Source organism: Nothoprocta perdicaria, unplaced genomic scaffold, assembly GCF_003342845.1.
Source record: "Nothoprocta perdicaria isolate Ctin4 unplaced genomic scaffold, notPer1 scaffold_143, whole genome shotgun sequence".
Lineage (NCBI taxonomy): Eukaryota > Metazoa > Chordata > Aves > Tinamiformes > Tinamidae > Nothoprocta > Nothoprocta perdicaria.
The window spans coordinates 1,924,988-1,937,251 of record NW_020454572.1 but is presented as its reverse complement, the minus strand read 5'-3'; the positions used below and the strand labels follow the sequence as shown (position 1 = coordinate 1,937,251).

At 45.2% G+C, this 12,264-nt stretch overlaps 1 protein-coding gene across 2 annotated transcripts in view; it reads left to right on the top strand.

Moving 5' to 3' along the window:
* RANBP10 (RAN binding protein 10) overlaps positions 1-12,264 on the top strand; it is a 52,614-nt gene that overhangs the window by 25,160 nt on the left and 15,190 nt on the right. For both annotated transcript variants that reach the window (XM_026034422.1, XM_026034423.1), the window contains 2 exons: positions 4,416-4,438; positions 10,607-10,791. In XM_026034422.1, the coding sequence (XP_025890207.1) occupies positions 4,416-4,438; positions 10,607-10,791 (208 nt within the window). The remainder of the gene's footprint in view (positions 1-4,415; positions 4,439-10,606; positions 10,792-12,264) is intronic.

Below are 12,264 nucleotides of genomic sequence, written 5' to 3'. Positions count from 1 at the left end.
AAGCCGGGCCTTCTATTTAATGCACACAGTTTGCTCATTTGAAATATAACACCTCTTCAGTTGCCAGGAGCTGGCAGAGTAGAGAGGATATCAGCTGAAATCCTCTGAGAGTGAAGGCACTTGTTTTGCTTTTAATCCACACTGCTGTTAAAACCATATAAGCCACATTGAAGTCATGGTGCCTAGACAAGGGTGGCAAAACAGAGAGAACAATTCAGTGACTTTTGCATCACTTTTCATTATTACATATAATCCTCGTTCTTTCATACAATACATATATCCTCGTTCTTTCTCTCAGGTGCTGCCCAGTGTTTTGTTTCATTCAGGACATTTGGAGGTGTTTGCCCCAGTGAAAGGGCTTAATCTTCCTAATTTTTAATGCTTTTTTTCTTCTAAAGATTTTCTCTTTGATGGAAAACTTACCTTTTTTAATCTGATGCTACCCCAGCTGTGAACGAGGCCTGTGGGAAGGAGTAGGAAAGACAAGGAATTAAATTACACTCTTCCTACGGAACAGCAGTGGATTATCAGCAACATTGTGTCCTGGCTATCCTTCTCTTGGGCCTTTCAGACATCCACAGAGAAACGTATGAGAAAATTAGGGGTGGGAGAAGCTCCTGAACGTTCAAGACTCATTCAGTTCATTTACCAGCCCCTCCTTCAGCTGTAGCAGCACCGTGATTGTGCTCAGAGAGGAGTCCTGATGTGTGTAGAAGAAAGGGTCATTCAAGTGCTGGGGAGCAGCAGGCTCTCAGCCACTGCTGCGCTGGCTGCTGCTGCTGCCAGAACATTTCAGTGTTTTCTCACAAAGTCAAAATGAAAACTTCAGACAGATAAGACTGCTGTTAAGGGCCGGAAAACTATAATTAGGCCACTAATAGAGAAACACAGGGTTTCAGAAAAGAAATATTTCTCATTTAGCGCTCATGAGGGCGTATCTGAGGTTTCCATAACCACAGATACTGGTTGTCTGACTGTGATACAGATTCTCATTGTCACTGGGAGAGGAGGGGTGAGATGTGTCAGCGGAGAACTGAAGACGCGATAGAGACAAGATCAGTGATTCACTTGGGAGCGTGCAAGTCAAGAGCCTTTGTGCTCAAGTAGAAGTAGCTCCATGAAGCTCTTGAACATTTCATGATACTTAACGCTGAGCAGAGTATCTCATTTCTGTGTTGTGTAAGCCCAGGGTTTATCAGAAGGGGCATGAATGTGCTTTTCCTTTGTGTTTCCTGACACAGCATCTTTAACTGTATATATCTCCTGTCAGGAAAAGAGGTCATTGTGTAGTTTTGCTATAGTTATCAAAAATATTTTTGAAGTCAAAAAGCTCCTTTGTGATGCCAGTTAGTTTGAAAGCTGGATTTCGATGCCCTGCCTCTGGGCACTGGAATGTGCTTTGCTTTTAAGGGAAATGCTGGAGCTCTACCCTTTCCTTAAAGAATAGGGCAGGCTAGTATTCTCCCTTCAGCTTTTTCTTTCTTTCCTCTTCATCTGTTGTTTAGATTCTCTTCTCCCTTCTTTTTCTCTTCTTTTTTTTTCCCTTCATTTTTCTTTGGTTTGTTATCTATTCTATCTATCCATTGTCTCCGTATTATTCCATATAATCAGACCCATCATGAGCAATATGTAAGAACTTGGCCATTGCACATTTGGGGTGTTCTGGTTGGAGCTAGGCCTTGCATTTTGTTTGTAGGTGTCCCAGGGATCTTACACTCTTACCTCTCTGTTCTATGAAGTTCTTAAACATCTTCTGGATCTTGACAACACTTTTGGACAAGCTCTAAGCAAAGTCGTTGCCACAGAAAAGATGATAAGTTGATAGATGCGTTAAGAGTGTGAATTAAGAGAGATGGACAGAAATGCCATAGACTGTCAAGGCTTGTCCATGTGGGTAACTATTACTATCTGCTTCTCTTATGTGTGGGCACTAATATCATCAGCGGCAAATTGGAAACCATCAAAGAAGCTCTGAGAACTGTGCGGGTGATTGTCACGGGTCTGGAAGCCCAGGGCATTTTCTCCTCAGCCCTGTTAGTGAGGGGGAAGGGTGGGAGGAGAAGAAAACAGATTTTATAAGTGAACCACAGGCAGCACTGCTGTTGTGTAGAGCAGGTTTTAGGTTTCTACAACCCTCAGATCCTGTTTTGAAGATTGAAAACCAATGGGGAGGGATGAGATCCACCTCCTTAAGAGGGGCACGCGTGTCTTTGCCATTAGGTTGGCCAACCTGGTAAGGAGGGCTTTAAACTAGGAAAGATGGGGCAAGGAGAGAGTTACAGAGGCAGGGTGGCCAGCTGAATGAAGCAGGAATTGAGATGCCTCCAGCGTGTGGGACATGACCGTGGAGCATCCCTTCCTGGGAAGTGCCTGTATCCCGATGCACAAGCATGGGAAATAAACAGGAAGAACTGGGGATCTGCGTGCAATTCCAGGGCCGTGGCCTCATTGCAGCTGCAGAGACGTGGCAGGACAGCTCACATGACTGGAATGTGTTACAGGAGAAACAGGCCGGGCTGAGGAGGTGGTGGAGTTGCTCTTTGTATGAGGGAGCAACCGGAATGCATTGAGCGTGGCCTAGGGGTGGACGAAGCGCAGCCTGAGAGCCGTGGGTGAGGACAAGAGGCGGGCCAACAGGGCCCCCGTGAGGTGGGTGTTTGCTGCAGGCTGCATGGTCAGGAGGAGGAAGGCAGCGAGGTCTTCTACAGACAGCTGGAAGCAGGCCCTGCTTCTCATGGGGGGCCTCAGCCACCCTGATTGGCTCTTTCTCAAATGGGGATTATTTAGTTCCTTCTTTGCCTCTTAAAAATTAACCTAAGCTATCATTTCAGGCTTGCTTGGTAATGGTACGTAGCAGCTCTTGGGCCCAGGCTAACTAGTGCTCAACAGGTCTCAACATCAAGGAGTGTTACACGCTCTTGCTTCTGTGCAGGCTGGCGCGCATCTCACCGTGGCACAAAGTGGATTCCAGGGCGAGGTGCAAAGGTGGTTATGTTGGTGTGGACAGCAGCCTGCCCCTGCCCGCGGCAGGAGGAATTGAGCAGAACGTGTGTGTGGGACCGGGATTCCCAAAACAGTGATTTGAAACTTTGCTTGGGCTTAACCTGGTAAGGTGAAGAGTGCGTTGCAACCGTTTCCTCAGAGCAGGCCATGAGAGTGACTCAGAGGTGGGGGTTGCTCTGCGGCTGTCGGTGGCATTTACTGCCCTTTGGGGGTGGCCTTTAGTGCCCTTTGGGGGCTGCTGCCATTTTACACCTCTACAACAAGGCGCAAACGTCTGATCCACCCCAGTCTCTGTTACCCTTTCTTTCTTAGGCGGGGATCCAGTCTTTCTTACCTGTGCAATGTGCTCTAGGTGACCTGTGCTAGTGCAGGCTGGGCTGGTCTCGAAGATGGCCAGAGGCCCTTTCCAACCTCAAGCATTCTGTGATTCTGTGATTTATTGTTAGTTGTTGAGCCTTTGTGTCCAGAGTGGCTTAGTTTAGTGGCACTAGATCTTGCTGAAGGCAGCTGTTACTGCTGGTCCCTTTCCTTGGGGCTGCCTTGGGGTGAGGTAGGCCATCTGTCTCGCCCCCAACTGCTGGATTCAACATCAGGCGCATGGCAGGACACACACCATGGAGCAGGGAGGCAGGGCACCCTCCTGTCAGAGGCAGCTCACGTCTAAGTGGAATGAAAAGCCTCACAGGTCAGGCGGTGCCCTCGGGCTCCTGGGAGGGTTCTGCAAACTCCCCCTAAGTGCATGGTTATATTGGCAGCTCGAAGTGTTTTCTGGCACCTCTGGCTGCAATTTTTTTTTATCAACTTTAGGCATCTGCCTCTATGTACGTGATATCTCTTCCCTGCTGTATCAAATGAAAATTAAAAAAAAGCAAAAGCGTACGCTGCTTTTTCCCATTTCTTATATTTGTTAGAGCATAACTGAGGAGGAAGGTGTTCTTTGCACATTATTTCTCAGAAGGCGTTTCAAGCTGCAGCTTGGTCTTGCTGCAAGACCAACTCTCAGTAGTAATGGAAAATATTTAATGTTCATACTGTTTTTCTGGTCGGTAAGAAGAAGTAGTTGTAGACCAAATGACAACAACGTTATAGGAGTTCTCTTTCTGAAACCAAAGTGAATCTTCAAAATTGACTTCGGGAACAGGGAGAGAAGCAAAGAAAGAGGAGCTACTTTCTGTAAGCTCAGAATATTAGGAGAGATAGCTGAGAAATTCAGTCTTTTCCATGAATTTTTTTTTTTTCCCCCAGATGCAAATCCTTGCAGAGGAGCGGGTTGGGGAGGGAAGCTGCTTATAAATATAAGAGATGGTTAAATGCACGGTCAGAGCTCATGTGGTGAAAATGTACTGACTTTTTGTAGCCAAGTAGGGAAAAAATCCTTTGTCTTTTTAATTCTAATATTTTTCCCCCCACAGGTATAGCCTTTACAGACCTCCCTGTAAGTACACCTATTTTCAGTATTTTAACTAAGGAAGCAAATACAAGGGAGGGGGAAGAGTTTGGGGGTGTGCTATATTTTGTCTGATGCCCTGTTAAAATGAATTTTATGGATGTAAGCGTGCTTTTTTTTCCCTGAAATGTCGTGATTCTACAGCTAGGTATACAGGCTGCTCACGGCCTCCCGTCCTCCCTCGCCAGCAGCAGGAGTTTTCCGGGAATCAAGGCACGGATTGACACGTGGTTTCAGGTCGCTATCTCCGAGCACAGCCTTGGCGGGGGGAACGCGGGACGGGAGCGCTCACTGCTCCAGCAGCCGGCCGCTCGTCTCCTGCAGCAGAAAGCACAAAAATGCCTCAGATGTTTACATCTCCTCCTTCCTCTCTGGTCCAAATTTTGCAGCAATGGAGGCCTTCCTTTTCCGAGCTTGTTAGGGAAGGGTATTTCCTTGGAAGAGGCTTGGGCTTGGCTGGCCATGAGTGGTTTCTGGCTGGACTCCTGCCGTGAACAGTCAGCAGCTCATGGAATCGCTACAGCAATGTGTTCCGCATCTGTTCAGGGTTGATGGTTGTTCTCTGACTCCCCAGCCACGGCTGAATTCCTCCAGAGCGCAGGTGAACCGACTGAGGTTTTACCAGGAGGTTTTACAGTGTTCTCAGAAGAGCCTGGCTTTCTCAGCAGTAGCAAGTGGATGAGGGGGAAAGGCCCTTCTCAGACCAAAGCCCTGCCTAGACCAAGGATCCTATAGCAGGAGCAGGTATTCCAGAAAAGAAGATGGAAATGGTTTAAATATTTAGCAGTCCACGGAGTCCAGTGGCACACAGAACTCCTTGGCCCCCGGGCCGCACTCCTGCCTGTGAAGAACCCCAAATGAATTTCCTGTGCAGAGCTGAAGCTTTGCACAGTCTTCATAACAGGTTTATGCTTTTGGCTTCCACAGGCATCAAATTTCTTGACTGCCACCTTTGCTGTGTGGAAAATACTTGCTCTTCCTTGTTTTACGCCTCCTGTGTATATGTTATTTGTTGCCTGTAGTTTGTGTGCTGTGAGAACTAATGAATAACACTGTTCACTTCCCCATGTAATTTATGGCTTTAGAGACCTGTGCCGTAGCCCACTTGGTGTCTCTCCCAAAGGAGGTCCAGTTACTTAGTCTTTGCAGAGAGAAGCCCCTTCTGTAACTTCAGGCGGTCTCTGCTGCTCTGTGAAGGGCTCCCCTCTGTCGGGTGTTGCTTCAGAGTTCAAGCAGTGTGGAACTGCTCATTTCACAGATTAGGCTGTACTTGGAACAGCTCCGATGTCGTGGAAAGGACAGAATATATTTAAAGTGTTAAAGCTGATAAAGCAGGTACTTCCCGGCAGACCATTTTGGTCTTTGGCTCCAAGGCAAGTCCTCTTAGTATCCCCGTAACTTCTGACTTTGAGACCATTATGGTTCCTAGAAATTCAAGGGAAAACATCCTTGTTGGCTTTTGATATTGCATCCAATGTTCTATTTCTGGGGGTTACTTCAATTTCATAATATTTTATTCACTTGGTCCAAATGAAGTAGAATAACAGAGAGTTCATCAGTGCCGACCTTGTGGTGGAAAGTCTTGTGGCAGCCTCTCATCTGCCACAGGAGATCGCAGGATGAGATGTCTGCACTACACCCCCTCTGTTTATTGCTCTTCCTTTTTACTCTGGATAGAGATTATCTGTCCTTTGTTTCTTCACCCAAGGTTACACAGTGACCAATGTGTAAACGTCATGTCCCCTTGCAGGCCGTTCAAGCAATGTTAAGTCTCTGCTATAAATAGTTTGAGGAAGATTCACTGGAACAGAACCCACAGAAGGGCGTTGCAGTAGCAAGGTCTGCCCGTGCTGCTGAGGTTGGATTAAAGGCCTTGGAGTCTAGAGCCTCCCCTTATCCTTCCATTTCTAGGTCTCACCAGATAATCTTTGCAGGATGCGATATTTGTTCATGCATGTGTCCTACAGGGAGGACATTAAGTTTTAATGTTGAACAGGAGGAAGATCTTGCCACGTGTTCTATTCAAATATATAGAGGTATGCAGTTTACACTAGTGTTTTCGTTTTCCCGTTGGAATTTTGCTGCTGCATTTTACAGCAGCAACAAATCCATCATGCTGTTTTGTTATTTTTTCCCTCTGAGCTGGAAAAGAGAAGTGTGAATGTCCCATAGATTTGCTGTGGAGAACTGCACACCATGAGATAAGTGGTGTCCAGGAGGAGGGCGAGAGACTTAGCAGGGTCATTCCATCCCCTAGCTTTGGATGCCAGCTGTGGCCTCCTGAACTTGAGGTAGTCCTCTCCAGGTGGCTCGGTTGCTCTGCTAACAGCTTCATCCTAAGGATGCCTGCCACTAATTTCTGTCATTCTCCTCTTCCTTTTCAGATATCCTTCCCTTGAGTTATTTCATTTTTCCCTCCCTGTTGTAAGCTCCTGTGTCACTCACTTCCTCTATCTTGGTTTTCTTCAAGACAGTTAAGGACACTGCTCATTTTAGAGAGGGGGGCCTCAACCCCAGGTTAGTCTTTTGGTTTAATTCTAAAGATTCTAGTTAGATATCATAAGGTCTTGATGTAGTAGGGAACTGGAAGTGGATAAAACTTTTAGTAAGCAAAAGTAAGTAATACTTTTATTATAGCATTGTGATTTAGACTGAAACGCAGTATCAGTTCACTTCAAGGTGAAGAAGAGAGAACGATTGCCATGCAGAAGGTATGCATGAGTCTAAAACTTGACTGCGAATGGGGATGGGAGCAGTGCTCCTCCCCGAATAACCTGTGTAATGACCTTCAGGTTCTCTGATCTGAGCTGCCCTACGTGCGTTTCCAATAGGCAGCTGAAATGGACAGTGTGCATTGAAAACCTCATTTCCTTGTGATAATTCTGACACTCAATGAAATGTACTTGTTTCAGCTTGTTCACGTCTTCAGTTCGCTCTGAAAGCTGCTTAAATTTATATGAATTTATTTACATTGATTGAAAAAAATTGCATTTCAGCTTATCACAGGCTGAACTTAGTAGAGAAATAACTACTTTCAGATAGAAGTGACTATCCCACAAAGAGGGCAAAACTCTCTTTGTGGGATATTCACTTCTGTCTGCAAGCAGTTAAATAAACATGTCATGTTAAATTTACCTGTTGACCTCGCTCCTTTGTGCAAGGCCATTTCAGGTTTATGGCTCCTGGCTTTTTGCTAAAACAAGTGTGAGGAGAGTAGGAAATCTGAAAAAAAGAATGTCAAAGAGGCCAGACCGGGCTTCCAGGACGCTGAAGGGAGGAGGCAGTTAAATGAAAAAAAAAAAGGCAAAAGGAACCAGGAGGATATGAGGAATGGCCATCATCATCGAAGGGAAGGGGTGGTTCTGAAGTTGCCGTGAACATGTGTGAGGAGCTTGCCTGGAGAATCCTCAGCTCCCAGGTCCTAGGTGTCTCCTTGCATGTGGCAAGGCGACGGGGGTTTGTGTAGCTGCTGACCTTGCTAAGCAGAACGTGTGCCCTGTGTGCAAAACGGAACTCCAACCCTGAGCTGAGCTGAGCGAGACTAGTTGGGGTGGACATCCTCCCTGCAAGGATGACCAGGCTGGGAAGTGTCTGCAAAACAGGTGGTACCTTGGGGCTCGGGGTTTTGCCTTCAGCACCTCAGTGTTTTCATGGTCTCGTTCATGGCTGTGGAAGTTTCTGTGTTCATAATACCAAACAGTTAGGAAGTCTGAGGTACGGCTAGTGGAAAAGATATGATTCCTCATTAGGAATATTTCTGTTTTGTCACCTGTCACCCAAAGAAGAGAGCCTAACCAGAGATATGATGTTACCTTTTGGTAGCTTCTCATTTGTCATGCATGTTTTCTTTACACAACTGACTAACCCACCAGCTCCCTGGGCTGGAAAATATAAGAGGAAGAGTTCTGCAGGCACAGCAGCAATGTAGTTATCCTGTTTTACTAGTCCATGTCCCAGCCTGCATTTGTAGATTCATTTTTTCCTTTGATATTTGAGATTCCAGATATACGTAGGACCAGCCATACACTTCTAAAGTGGAGGCGGAAAGAAGAAGGAACTAATGTGCAGTGGTATCGGAGTATCTGTATGAAATCCTGGACTGGAAGGAACTGCTTAGCAGTTGTGTTGTGGTTTTCTCAAAATGAGAATTTTCCCCTTGATCGTGGTAGCCTGTTTATAGGGATAGATGATTACTTTATTATTATCGTTATTATTATTCCATAAAGCCTTGATTCTCAGATTATCAGTCTTTGGAGATCGTGTAGTCTAATGATCTGCTGGGAGATAGGCTAATTGCAAAGCTAGAGTGGTTTCTTTAGGACCTTATTGAGCTGAGTTTTGAAAATCTTCTAGGATAGACATGCCACAGCCTCTCTGAGAAACTGCTCAAGTCCTTACCCACCCACACAATGACTATCTTCCTAACATCCCATCGCAATTTCTCAGATTGCAACTTAAACCCTTGGTTTGCTTTCATTGAACATCCGTCGCTGCCCTTTTACAGCCTCTCTCTGGGTAGTGCGGCACTTCAGTGAGGTTTCCCATTTTGCCTGCTCCTCTCCAGGCCAAACAAACACGGTTCCCTCAGCCTCTTCTTGTGCACCGTGTGCCGCAGGCCTCTGATCATCTCAGGACACCTCTGCTGGACCAGACCTGTTTATGAATCTTGTGTTAGGTCTCCCAGCGCTCAGGAGCAGGAGGGGCAAAACTGGGCACAGGGTTTCAGTAGCAGCCACACAAGTGCCAGGCAGGGAAGAATAACCATTTCCCTTGACATTCTGTCTCCATTTTTGCTAATCCTGCTATTTCTCACCTCATAACAATCTTAACACCATCAGTAAATAGTAAACCACACAACTCAGGGATGTCCCAAGTGGAGTTTAATTGCATTTCCTCAGGTCTCTGCAGTGGTGGAGAATGTGGTTAAGAAAGTTTGCACGACTGGCAGGGGTGCAGCCGTGAGCAGGACAGCTCAGCCAGCATCTTCCAGGTTTCATTTCACTAGATTCATCAGTGTGCTTCGCCCAGTGTCTTGTTTGTACCAGTTTGTAACAGTCTTCAGTGCTTACTTTAGAGCAAAGCAGGAAAACCCAACACCAAGGAACTCCTCGGTGGCAGGGAAGAGGCTTCCTCTCGAGCCCAGCAGTAATCGGCAGACGGTGTGGATAAGAGGATGTGTGCTTGTGAAGTGTGCTTGCACGGCAAACAGAAAAGTGAGGTGCGCTGTACCAAAGTTAGGTGACTTTTGGAAGATGCTGTTGAAAGAGGTTTCCCGAGAGAAAGCCTGGCGACTCTGGACCTTTCCTAGGGCCCTTTCTGCCACATCAGGGGACAGGGAACCCTCAAAGCTTCAGCTTGTATCCATGTGCTTGCTCTTTAGAATAGCCCGAATTCAATGAAACTGCAGATTTTGACGGACTATTTTTAGTCAGGTCATCTTCTTGCAAGCTGAATTATTGGCAGAATTACAGCGATATTTTCACGCTGATAACCTTTCTGCTTTCCCCGCGTTTCAGGGAAGTTCAGAGCTTCAAGCTGTATCCATAAGAGTGGTCTTAAACAAAAAGGAAATTCAGTTATCAGTGGATGACTTGCTGTCTTGGGATCATCAAAGGCCTAAGCTTGCAGCTCTACTAGTCTCCATTCCCTTCTTATCAGAGCTGTATAATGTTCTGATAGCAGCTTCCTGTCAAGAAGTAAGAGAGCTCAGCTGAGGCAGTGGAGAACACATAGACCTGATGATTGAAGTCATGGTCCCATGTTTTTTATATTATTATTATTATTATTATTATTATTATTATTATTATTATTATTATTATTATTACTTTTGTTAACTGGCTGTTGAACTTTTACAGGAATAGCAGGGAAATAAACCAGAAGGTGGACATGCCACAGGCAGCATCTGTGACCCAGATCGCAGTGTAGCAGGGGATTTAGCCCATTGTTCTCATTTTATGCAGTAAATTTTAATAACTGTGTGATCCATCATGGGCTGCCTGCCCTGAGAATTACCTCTGTGAGGACTGATGCCTGATTTTTTCTATCACTTGTTTCCGTTTAGAGAATAGCTCTTTTGTCCTACTAAGCCACATAACTGAAACCAGAAAAGAGAAAGCTGAGAATTAATGTAAATTCTTTTTTTTTTCTTTTTCACAGTCGAATCTCTACCCCACAGTGGGTCTGCAGACTCCAGGAGAGATAGTCGATGCCAACTTTGGGCAGCAGCCCTTTGTGTTTGACATTGAGGACTACATGAGGGAGTGGCGAGCAAAGATCCAAAGCACCATTAAGCGGTTTCCCATAGGAGACAGACTAGGCGAGTGGCAAGCCATGCTGCAGAAGTAAGTCACTGCATTGCTCCCCAGCTGCTTTTGCTCTGTTAGGCTTTCTGTGCTTTTCTTTTTTTCTTCCTCATGTGTATTTAGAATTTCTTAGGGCAGAAAACCACCAATTGGTGCATTTTGCTTAAATGTAGTATGCATTGCTTTAGCCTATTCTGCTATTTAATTGTCTTTTCTGTGTAGGTGACTACTATATATAACTTTAAAGGATATGGGAGAAGCTTCAACCAATGACTGCACAAAATCTTACAGGAATGGGAGACCACACAGTCTGATAATGCACTGGGATAAATGCATTGGGAAAGGGGAATGGAGAGCAAACTAAAAAAAAAAGTATTATTGCAAAAAGTCATGACCAAAGGTAGTTGGATACGGAAACGAGCGAACAAAGAATAGCCTAAGTCAGAGGCTCACAGACCAAGTCAAAGTGGAAACACAATTGTGCCACTTCCTACATTTCTAAATCCTGAATGCATCTCTGGGCATCCCATTGCAGAAAGGTTGGAGAGGAAGTACAGTAGGTTCAGACAGGAATTATCAGAGGCCAGGAGTGTCTCTCTGAAAAGACACAATGTGGACTAAGGTTCCCCAGCTTGGAACAGGTAATGGAGGGCAATGGGCAGTGGTTCCTTCTCAGTTACTTGCGCTCCGAAGCGTGGGAGCAGAGAGTGGTTATTCACGGTTTCTCAAAACCCAGGAATCTGAGAGCAGACACCTCCTCCAGAAAAAGAAAGAAAGAAAAAGAAAGAAAAAGAATAAAATGATCCAAGTATAAGTGAATTTTAAAAGATAAACATTGAATCATTCACATTAATTCATGAAGGCTATTCCATAGTTATATTTTAAACCCTTCCAATTGATAGGATTACTCTGTATCAAGTCACAGAACTGCTGATTGCTGCTATTTAATTACCACAGATAACTTTTTTCTTTATTTATTTAACCATATTCTTTCCATAAACACGTGGTACTGGTCACTTTCTCATCCAGGAGACTTAGATGCAGTGAAGATTAGATACATGTGACCGTTTTTGTTTTCTGCCAGCCTTGTATTACTCATCTGCAGATAATTAGTCTGGCCAAGAAAGACTTTGAAGAACATCTAATACTAGCATCTGTTTTCAAGCAAATCAGGAGCTTGGGGCCTGCCAGCAAGTCTGTATGGCCAGTAGAGAATTGAAGTATAAAAAGAGGCCCTTAAGGAAGGTAAGGCCACAACAGAGAACAACAGAGAAACTAAATGGATTGTTTGCCTGTGTGTTTGGTGGGGCAGAAAAAAGGCAAGTTGTCCTGCTGGCCTTTCTTTGTGAGGGACTTAGCAGTGGATGTGTCTGGGATTGAAACGTCTGTTGAGTAAGTGCTGGAAGAAATAAGTGGAGTGAAAAAGAGAAAGGGACCAGCTGGGATTTACCCAGGATCTTACTGGGTCTCAGGGAGAAAATAAATGAGCTTCTTTCTGTGGAATGAAATTTC